This window comes from Equus przewalskii, chromosome 8 (genome assembly GCF_037783145.1).
Source record: "Equus przewalskii isolate Varuska chromosome 8, EquPr2, whole genome shotgun sequence".
Classification (NCBI taxonomy): Eukaryota; Metazoa; Chordata; class Mammalia; order Perissodactyla; family Equidae; genus Equus; species Equus przewalskii.
Genome location: NC_091838.1, coordinates 67,613,592 through 67,624,601, shown reverse-complemented (window position 1 = coordinate 67,624,601; position 11,010 = coordinate 67,613,592). Strand labels below are relative to the sequence as shown.

The window sequence follows — 11,010 nt, the reverse complement described above, 5'->3', positions numbered from 1 at the left end:
TTATTTTCTATGGTCAAGCAGGAACTCAAGATAATAACAGTGTGTCGATTTCCTAGGCTAATCGTGATGAAAGAGGTGATGTGGACAAAGATCTAGCTGGCCAGGATGCCAAAGATCTGTACGATGTAAGTGCAAATTCTTTTTATAAAAATTTTGTTTGCATTATTTTCAACAAATATTCCTTTATTTCCTGTGAATGGGAGAAACTTAGGAAATGAGTGTGATCTTTAAAATATTTTTCCTATATATAGTCTTCACGAACCAAAAAGAATTGTTTCTCTTCTTAGTCTCTGGGGTTAACCACCTCAGATCCATTTTGGAACAATGGAAGGTATAAATAATATAAATAAATATGTGAAGTAAATTCATGAGGTCAGAAGTTGAAAGGGCTCGGTCAATCCATTTGGCTTCTATTCAGTGCGTATTTTATAATTTCCTGTAAGTGACGCCTGGTCACAGCACTGTATATTCAGTCTTTTTGCAAGAGCATTTTTCAACATGTTTGCATTTGACCCTGGAGGCAGGGGAAGGCCGCTGGGGCACCGAGGAGCTTGCCTTCAATGAAGTCCTGGCCAAGAGGAGCCACAAGCAGTTACGAGCCACCTTTCAAGCCTATCAAATGGTAAGTAATCAAGTCCTAGGGGAACGGAGTTCACACTGAAACTGTCTTGACTTATTTCCACAAGAAGCCAAGATCTGGGCTATTACAACGGTGATTCTCAACCAGCGATGACTTTGCCCCCACCCCAGGGAGATTTGATAATGTCTAGGAACATCTGGGGTTGTCCCATGAGGTGTGATGGGGGAAGCAATGTGATTGGCATCTAGTGTGCTGAGCCCAGGGATGCTGCTAAGCATCCCACAGCACATAGGACAGGCCCCACAACAAAGAATCAGCCGGCCCCAAATGTAGTGTGAAGCTGGGTAGGAAAGCAGAGGAGTGTCAAGTTCAGGAGCAAAGCCCTGCAGTCGGAGGGTCCAGGTTCAAATCCTGGTTCTCCCACTGGCAAGTGACCTAACAGAGACCGTGATTATCATCATCACACCTTCATGGGGTTATTTTAAGAGTTAAATAAGAAAAGTGTAAAAGGCTCAGAACAGTATCTGACATGTGGTAAGCACACAAACTTTTGCTCTTGTTATTATCGCAATTTACAGCCAGGCTAACAGGGCCTACCACTCCCAAGATGGAAGTGATGTACCTCAGAGATACACTCCTGGGAAGAGGTGTATAAATTACTTTTATGCCATTATTTTCCTAATCTAATGATAATTTTAAGCCAACAACGTGAGTTGGCTATTTCAAGCCACTTAGTGGTGAGCCCTTCCTTGAAAATCAGTCTTAAATTGCAAGAAGCCTTTTGTGGAGTATCATGTTTTTTTTGGTCTCCTATTTTATATGTGTAGAGTGCTTTTAACTATTCGAAGCACTTCTGCGCCCTATATCTCATTTCAATTCCACAGCAATACTGTAGCTATAATGCAGGCTGAACAGCCATTGTTACCCACAATTGCTGGACAAGGAAAGTCTGTTATGAGTAAGGAACCATCTGCAACTTATCAGGACCACACAGCAAGTCAGTAGCAGAAAGGAGATGAGGACTCCAAGATCCCCCAGCCTGAGCGCCTACCTCGGCTGGAGCTGGCCGCTCCTCACTCAAAAATAGTGTTTCCTGTGCTGCCAGCAGATGAAAAGACAATAAAGCTTAGGAATTTTATCATTACTGTATATAAGCCTTTAGGGCCTTCTGCTTTCAAATTGTGCCCAGAATCATGATCAAAGGCAGCTGACCCTGCTCTCCCCTGGCCTCTGCGCCTGGAGCTGTGTAGACTGAGCTGGAAGACTTCTCCAGGTCCTGACCCTCTTCTCACACGACTGGGGCCGCGGATGGAGTTTCTGGGGCTGGCCATCGTTGGTGATCCCTATAGAAACACACACACATGTGAGCATGTATGTGTACGTACATGAACTACTGACTACCTGCAAGGATGCTTTCTAGGCCAATCATTCTCAAAATTAATCCCGAAACCACAACATCAGTATCACTTGAGAACATGTTAAAAATAAGAATTTTCCGTCCCCCTCCAGGACCTAGAGGATCAGATTCCCTGGGGTTGGGGTGCTACAGTCTGTGTTTTAACAAATCTTCCAGGTGATTCTGATGCATGTTAAAGTTTAAGAGGTCTGCGCTAGACTACTAGCTGTATAACTTGGGCAAGTTATTATGGGTTCTGTGCCTCAGTTTCTCCACCTGTAAAATAGGGATAGTAATAATACCAACTCCATAACCTTAGTAAGGATTAAATGAATTAACAGAAGTAAAGCATTCAGTACCCAGCATGGAGTAGGTGCTCAATAAACATTGCACTTGTTAGGAGTCTCCCTGTGTGAATGAACAGTGTCAAAAATCAGAGCTAATTCTCCCAAATGGACAATAAGATTCGATTGACTTGGTGACTCTACATGAAACTAGCTCTAAAATACTACCAATTCATCTCTTCCAAAAACTTGCTGGGACATCATTTGTCTTCATCTTTATAATTTTTAGAGTTCACTCTGATCTTAAGACCCTGGTTCATAGGTTTTCTCCTGGTCTCTTGCTAAAAACACTAAAATGCTAGTGTGGGACCGCTGGAGCAGATTGTGCGGCATAGGCTGTCCTGGCATACAGTTGAATTTTAATTTTTGGCCTGAAAACTCAGGGTTTTGCTCTTTATTTGCCGTCTAAGCCTGAGTCTTAACTACTGACGTCCTCAGAAATCCCAGCCAAGCAGCAGAGCATCCCCAATTTGGCTGCATCACACATGATTATTACAGTCCCAAAGTTTACCAACATGAAAGTCTTAGATGGGGCTGAAGTCAGCTCTCCAAACAGGGCTCAGTATAAATTGCAGGCACACACACCCACAGCCCAGGCTCACTGCCTCCCTGCCCCACCCCTCCCCAAGCTCCCCTCTCCTTTCGGTGTTCCAAGTCCATTCCAGAGCCTTTAGCCCTGTCACTGCTGTAGCCAAAGCCGGCGTGTGAAGTTCTGCTGTGGGCACTCTGTCAATTTGGGGGGGTCGCTTTTAAAAGAAGGAAATGTCTCCCCTCTTCTTCTAAGAATCTTCCTACCGGCAACGCTACCTAGTTAACGAGAGGCCCTTGAGGCTTGTCTGGAGTCCACTCTGGCAACATGTTTTTGTACTAAGATCACAAACCTGGTTCTGTCCAAAGATCCCCCGAAGAATTAAGTGTCCCAGGGACTGAAGTGAAAACCCTGCTATTTGCAAAGGAGAGTCACATTAGCTCGGGCCAGTCAATTGTCTTCATGGAGCCTCTGCAGGTGCCTTGGTAGCTACCAGGAAGGGGATGGTGGCAGGAGGCAGGTAGAGAAGAGAGGGCAATGCCATCTCATGCTGCGTGAATAGTGCCCCCTGGAGTTGTGCAGAGAAGAGACCCTGAGAGGGTGGGAACCCGGCATTACCGCCTAGGGCTGGGGTAAGCACCCAGCTCCCGCCTTATCAGCATATCTCTGCTTTCCTGCTTTCATCTGTTGTATAGGCGACAGTCTACAGAAAATTAAAAAATAGTACTCTGACCCAGTGTGGACAGAAAGTAGTTTAATGTGAGGATTTTTTTTTTTTTTTGGAAACACAGACCTGTGTGAATACAATGTCCTCTTGAAATGCAGTCTCGGTCCACAGAACAAGAGCCCTGTTCATGGGAAAGTGATATCAGCCCCTTCTGAAATACCAACTCCCACATCAAACCCAACGTAGGCCGAGAACAGCTCAGGAAGGGACAGGCCTGAAAGCCCCCAGCCCAGTGTCTTCTAATCCAGGCCCATTACACACAGCAGACCTCTAGATGTGCAAACCGTGACAAGGAGATGAATCAACAGGCCCTCATTATGTCTCAACCCTCCTCCCCCCACGTCTATTTTGCTTGCATCACAAAGAATATTTTGTTTACCTGTGTTTCAGAATAAACTACATCCACTCCACTGGCATGTCCTCGAAGACGCCAATTATTTATAGAATCACAATTGTGTCGTATCCTCGAAAGACGATTTCTAAGAAAGAAATTTCAGTACTTCTAAGACTTAACTGCATTTCCCAAAACCCAACAAAGAGCTCTCCTCTCTCTATTTCCCTGCCCTGGGCTTGGCCCGCGTGCTTCTTGCATTCAGCGCAGTCACAATTTACTCTGAACTTCAGCTTGTGTAAATATTTGGAAAGAAACCTAATGTGTAACGCTGTACAGAGCGAGATGTGAGCTGGTGGTGAACAGACGATCATTTGGAATCACCCCAGAGTGAAGGAAGGTGGCATTTTGACATGTCAGACCCCCAGCTTCCAGGCCATGCAGCCCAGTTCTACCCTGAAACATTAGACCAAGTTCTTACCACGAACTTCACAACCTCTACTTATCTCCCCCAAACTGTAGGAGACTGAGTTCCCCATCCCAGGTCAAGGGAGACGAGGAAGGTGTGGGTAAGATGATGATAACCACAGTCTCCTAGAAAACTGGATATGGAAAGAATTTTGGAAACTAAAGTGCTATATAAATGTAAAGAATTATTGTTACAGTATAGATTCATTGTTCTTCCGTTCCCTGACTTAGAGAAATTGAGGCCAAGGGAGTGGTCCTGAATGGGGTCAAATATGGACTAACTCCTCACCCATAAGAGCACCCACTGGAATGGGGGCAACCACCCCCAGCCCTGAAAAGCCCAAGGCAGGATAGGAGTTTCCTAAAGCCGCATGACCACAGCTGGAACTTTAGTGCTTTTCATAGAGAAACAACCCCAAGAGGAACAAAACTGAAAGCAAAACCTAGAATAACACTAGCCTTTGGTTGTCTCTTCAGCTCATTGGCAAAGACATCGAAGAGGCCATCGAAGCAGAAACATCAGGAGATCTGCAGAAGGCCTACTTAACCCTCGGTAAGGTAAAGCTAAGAGAGGCCTTGACGTAGGCTGGGCTCCCTGGCATCAGATTTGAAGATGGAGGTCTGAGAGCAGGAAGGTTTTGGGGAATGGTTCTGGGAACAACATGTCTGATCGGGATTGGGCAAGGGAGAGAGTGAGTGTGATACCGTTGCAACGGGGCCTTGGCCGGTCCCCCAGGAAACCTGGAATCCAGGATGTCCAAAGTGGAGGCAAGGGCCAGATCTTTGCCCTCCATACAAAGCAGCCCACTAGTTGCACCCCAGGAGCGTTTGCAACCTTAGGTAAGGCAGCTCCTTGGAGGATCATTCCTAGGGAGGGACTCAACTGCGAGCAGCCAGCAGGCAACACTTGAAATGAGTGCCTTAGTCCTGAAGAGGACATCTGAGAGATGCACCATGGCATCCACTACGGTCCCACTAAGATCATGGGTCCTGGAGAGCATCTGTCAACAGCCTGGGACCATTATCTAGTCTCAGAGAGCAGTATGTGGTTTATGTGACACACACTCAAAAATACCCAGATTTCAGATCCATGAACAAGTTTTTGCACATGCCTGATGGCTTGAGGGTGTCCTTTTCCTTTTGGTTCCCGTCAACATTTGGAATGAATGAGGTCTGTTTAGAAAGAGAGGGGAGGGAGACCAGATCTTGACCGTGCCAAGCAGACACCAGGACCTTCTCTCCTGATGTTGCCTACAGGCAGGAAATAGCAGAGAGATGGGCATGGGGCTGTGTCTGGCAGGCTCCTTTTTCCTTTTTGCAAGCCTTGGAATGAAGGCATTGTCCATTGTCCACACTCCTGTGGTGAGGAGTCCAGGGCACCATCCCAAATGGCACAAGTAATGGAGAGACGGATCCCCAGAAGAAGAGGAAGAACCGAGAAAGCAGCCTTGGCAGTTAAAAAATGCGCTTTAGCTGCCAACCCTTTTTGCGTTGTTTTATTTGTATGGTTTTTTTCTTTTTTGGAACAATGTCAACAATTGATTTTTTTTTTAATCCATCCCCATTTTCATCCAAATTAGCAGGAGCTCTACTGTGATGTACAGAGGCCTAAACATCCCTAGTGTCACTCCTGTCCCACACGGCATACACACGAAGACTGGTCTTAGGGCTTAAAGGATGAATCTCTAAAGGAAATGGGGAGATCTTCTCATGGCCCGGCTCAGAGCCTCCAAATTCCTCCTGTGCTTGCAGTGCAGAGAATCAGGAAAATACCAGCGTTCAGTCAGAAGATTCATATTAATGTTTATTAATATTAATTATTAATGGTAATAAAGCCATTCAATTCTTTAATATCTACTTAGCATCTGCCTGGGCCAGGAGTTGTGCTGGGTGTGGGGATCAGAGGTAACTAGGACCAGTTCCTTCTCCTAAAAAGCTTAAAGTCCATAGTGGACTCACACAAATCAATAGATTAGGCTACAGTAAAGAGAAAAGCAAAAACAGCCAGAGCAAGGAAGGTACAGAGGAAGGAAAGGCCACATCCCTGGAGATGGGGACCACAAAATGCAGGAGTTGGGTGTACTCCAGTGGCAGCAAACTTAAAAGTGATTAGAAAAGACCTTGAGAATAAACCACATAAACTGTAGAAGGTGACTTCGTCACTACGTTTTCTAGACGTTCTCCACCCTACTCCTACCTAACTCATAAAGATGCCAGTTTACAGCTAAAATCAAGGAGGAGGGGTTAGAAGACCAAATGACTCCCATCACTTGCAGCCTCTGGAGCAGCCCTTCTCAAAGAGGGGTCCGTGCACCACCTGCAGCCAAGTCCCCTTTGGGGAGGTGTGTGAAAGGACAGTTTCCTGAGCCCCACTTCAGGTGGCCCACTTAGACCCTCCAGGAATGGAGCCCTAAGCCTCACTTTTACAAGATCCCCAAGTGATTGTCCCGTGCTCACTGGGGTTTGAGAACCACAGCTCTGAAGGCGACGAGAAGCAAGGGAAAGAGCACAGCAGCTGGCTGTCCTGCCTTCCGCTCGCCACAACCAGCTTTATTCCCGTATCTCCCCCAGCTAGCCTCATCCAAACTTTTGAGGGGTTCCTGTGGCTGCTAGTAACAGAAGTTGTTCCCCAGGCCCAGACTGTATACAGTAGAGAAGTTGAAAATTTTCTGTCCAAAATATCAAGAAGAAGGAATGCCAGGGGAGAAGACACCCACATAGGGGTGGAACGCACTGACGTTAGACAGACAATCATTTCAGCACCATTAGTACTGCCCGGGAGAAGGTCTTCAGGAAAACCTTGTGAGGCCACCAGCTCAGCATGTCTGGGAATCATAGTGATGTTCAAATATGCTACTCCCCAAATTGACAGGTTCCTCCCATAACTGCCACCCATCCAGCAGCTTTTGGATTGTTCACGGGCTAAAGTGATCAGATGCCTGGGTCTGGGCTGTTCTCTTCCACTGACACATGGCCAATAAAAGGAGACAGACCACCAACCTAGTCTTTGCTTCCCTAATCCTGTTCCTCTCCCTTCTTTGTAAGCATCAATCGTATAGACAATTACCTAGAAAACAAGAGGTCCTGTTACAGGACATATAAAGGATGAGCACTTCACACTAATGCTGAATTTATTACTTATTATTAATCACTAACATCAAAAATGTTAAGTGTTCTAGGTAAACGTTAGCAATGTAAAGAGTAAATGGTTCCTTCCCCCAAAGTGTTAGTCGTGATGGACCCATAGAGCCTGGCAGGAAGGGAGAGGATAATGATTTATCCCCAGGAGTAGAGATGCACCCCATCTCCTGGCTGGTGAGTGGAAACCATGCTTCATTAATTTGTGGATTAGATCAAAGCTGACGGGCAAGGGGGAGGGCCAGAAAGCAGCAACTAGCAGCATCATAGGAAGGCGATCTGAAGACAGGATCAAACTTTTCATTAAGCCCGCATCCCAGATCTCGAGATAAGAAGATTGGGGGGAACTTGGAAAAAATCCAGAGATGAGGCTCACAAAGCAATCCACTGAGAAAAAACAAAGATAAGGAAGGTCGTTTAGCACAGGAAAGCAGGCCACAGGCCAACTGAGCGAATATGCAAAATGACGAAGTTTTATTCCAGCCAGGTTGCCGGCCAATCTGAGTTTCCCTTCCAGACCTGACTCTGGCATCAGAGATTTCAGTTAGCTGTGAAAAGTTCTCTCTGCTGGTGAGAATGATGAACTTTGCAGGGAAAGCCTGAGGGTGGCCACAGCGTTCCTCCTCCAAAGGGTCTTTAGGGAATAGCAGAGCTTCTTCTTGTGTCTGAAGGGGTTTTCACTCGATTCTGGTCCAAGATCCTGGGTGTCCTGACCCAGGAGAATCTTCCAGATCCTGTTACCCAACAGTGTGAAGTCTGCTCCCTTCAAACATCTGCCTCCCAACTCAGTCAGCTCCAAGGGCACCCAGGTGACACCCTGGGACAGCTCTGTTCCTCAGGAGGTTCTCCATGTTATTCAACAAAACGTCAACATTTCACGTTCTCTTCTCTCTGGTCCCACCCAGTGAGGTGTGCCCGGGACCACCAGGGCTATTTTGCTGACCGTCTGTACAAGTCCATGAAGGGTGCGGGCACTGATGAGGAGACGCTAATTCACATCATTGTGACCAGGGCTGAGGTAAGACACTCTTGACTCCCAAGAGGTTGGCTGCCACTTCTCTTCTTCCCACCACTGATGTCATCAACAGATAGCTTTTATTAAGAGCCCATTTACAGAAAAAACAAAACAAAGACAGCCTTTGCCTTCCCAGACTTTGCGGAAGACATTGCGCTATGCTTCAATCTGTTTCTTTTTATGAAAATAAAATAGTGATCATTGCTTCTATTTTTGTCACTTGCGGCTCTGGAGAGCTTGTGACGGTGTTCAGAGGGGACCTGGTGGAGCTGTTCGGGGTAGTGCAGCCACACCCAGCTCAATTTTAAGACAAAATAGAGATGCTGAAAGGTTAGTGATGGACGAGGTCACTCAGCAGCAGAGACAACGAGCAAACGCCTTCCTTACTCCCGAGCGAGGCCTTGATTGAATTGAATACACCACAGAAGCACAATTCTGCACAAAACGCACATTGGTACAAGACCATGTGTGTCAACCTTTTAAAATTATTGCTCGCCCCACTAAGGGAACTGTGAAGGCCCAGTTTTTTCCTAATTGCCACCCCCTCCAAAAATGTTAACACCGCAGGTCTACCATATGTCTGTTCATGTTCTGTATGTATATAGTTACCTTTACACAAAAAGATTAAGATTTTTTTTTCACTCTCTGAGAACCAAATTTTTCCTCACTGGGGACAATATCGCCCCTCTTTGAGAAGGCATGATCATAACGAAGGGACAGGGAGGTGCACAGCCAAAAGCTCGGGAGCAGCTGTCAAGATTCACAGCAAATGCTTTGGAATACAGGGCCCCAGAGAGCAGGGATTACAAAATAAAGGGGAAATGGCATTTCGTCTGCAGGAGAAGCCTTGGAGAAGGAAGTATAACTGAGCACTTGGAAACCACAGACGTCTTCTCTCAAAAGATTGTTAAATGAAGGAGGAAAGACATCAGCCCAAATTCTGGCCCACAGCTTTTTGACAAATACTACTTAACATCTGACACTGTTTTAAAGTACAACTTAGCAACAAGACCGTTTTCTTTCGTTTTTATTTCTATTCCTGGAATTTCTCCTCCTCCGCCTCCTTGTCCTCCTCCACTATTCATATTTTTCTTTCTCTCTTAAAGTCCGTTTCTCTTTCTCCTCCCTCTTTCCCTCCCCAGTTCTCGCTCTCTCCCTCATCGCTCCGAATCTCTCTCTTTCTCTCGTCTCTCCAAGTCTCTGCCTCCTCTGCGTCTCTGTGTCTTAGCAACTCAACCCCCAGCCAGAGTCTTGAGCAACTCAACAGAGCAGGCTGGTGACAGAGCTGAGCAAGGATTCTAAGAGACCCCAGTAGATTGGACCACTCTGGAGGGCTCGGCAGGGTTCCATGTTCCCCCCAGCATGGGCCGTGGAGTGTTTACTCCAAGATGTTCCATCACACCTCGGTATGGACCACATGTCCTGGGTCACCTGCACACGCGGGCCACTGCCTCAGAATGCATCAGGCCCAGATATACTGGCTGGATCCTCTAATCTCCCAAAGCTTCATGGTACTAGAACAGAGCCCCAGTGCGCCCCGCCCCACCCACACTGACCGCCACCTTTCTGCCCCTCTCCCAGCCAAGCAGCATACAAGCAAGGGGAACAGGGCACATGCACCATCCCCCTGCTGTGGTCTCTCTCCTGCTCAGCATCCACTTCCAACAGTTCCTCACTCTCCTGCCTGCTCCTGCTCTCACCTTCTTCCTCTCTCTGAGCTCGGCCCTCTAATGGGGCAGGAGAAAAAAGAACCAGAAACCTGAGCGATGGTTTGTGGGTCTGTCTAGAATGCGAGGGAGGGTCTAATCAAAACAGAAAAACAACTCCTGGTTAAAGAGAGTTCTGTGCTTCTTTTATGAGACTTACTGTGTTCTCTCTGGAATTATAACTTTTCTGGTGCAAATATGATCTCCCTTAGTAGGTTCTAAGAGTCTTGAGAGCAGAACACTCTTTTTGTTTTTCTTCTGAGCCCTCTCCCACCTCTAGCACCTAGGCTTTTCAAACTTTCAATGAATTAGATTCAAAATAAGTCCTGCAAGACTGATATTGATTTGAATTTTGTTGATCGGCACTAAAATCCTTGCTGATCAGGGTACAAGAGAAAAAAAAGGTTTCAATTCAAATCTCAGTAGGAATGATTTTCTTAACCCTACACCAAGGCTCTGCAAACTGTGGCCTGCAGGCCAAATCGGGCCTGCCTCCTGTTTTTATACAGTCCTGAACAAAACCTAAGAATGATTTATTTCTAAATAACTATAAAAATCTTAAAATAAAAGTAATATTTTGTAACATGAAAATCACATGAAATTCAAGTCTTAGTGTCCATAAATAAAGTTAAACTGAAATATATATATATATATATATATATATATATATATATATATACAGACACAAACACACCCCTGCAACCTTTGGGGAGCTGAACTCATCTTTCCTTTCCTCATCCACAAAATAGGAAGAATAATAGCCCCTGCCTCTAAGG

General features: G+C 46.0%; 1 protein-coding gene across 2 annotated transcripts in view; it reads left to right on the top strand.

Annotated features, from left to right (window-relative positions):
• ANXA13 (annexin A13) overlaps window positions 1–11,010 on the top strand; it is a 53,509-nt gene that overhangs the window by 41,337 nt on the left and 1,162 nt on the right. For both annotated transcript variants that reach the window (XM_008524677.2, XM_008524678.2), the window contains 4 exons: window positions 57–125; window positions 521–622; window positions 4,853–4,928; window positions 8,419–8,531. In XM_008524677.2, the coding sequence (XP_008522899.2) occupies window positions 57–125; window positions 521–622; window positions 4,853–4,928; window positions 8,419–8,531 (360 nt within the window). The remainder of the gene's footprint in view (window positions 1–56; window positions 126–520; window positions 623–4,852; window positions 4,929–8,418; window positions 8,532–11,010) is intronic.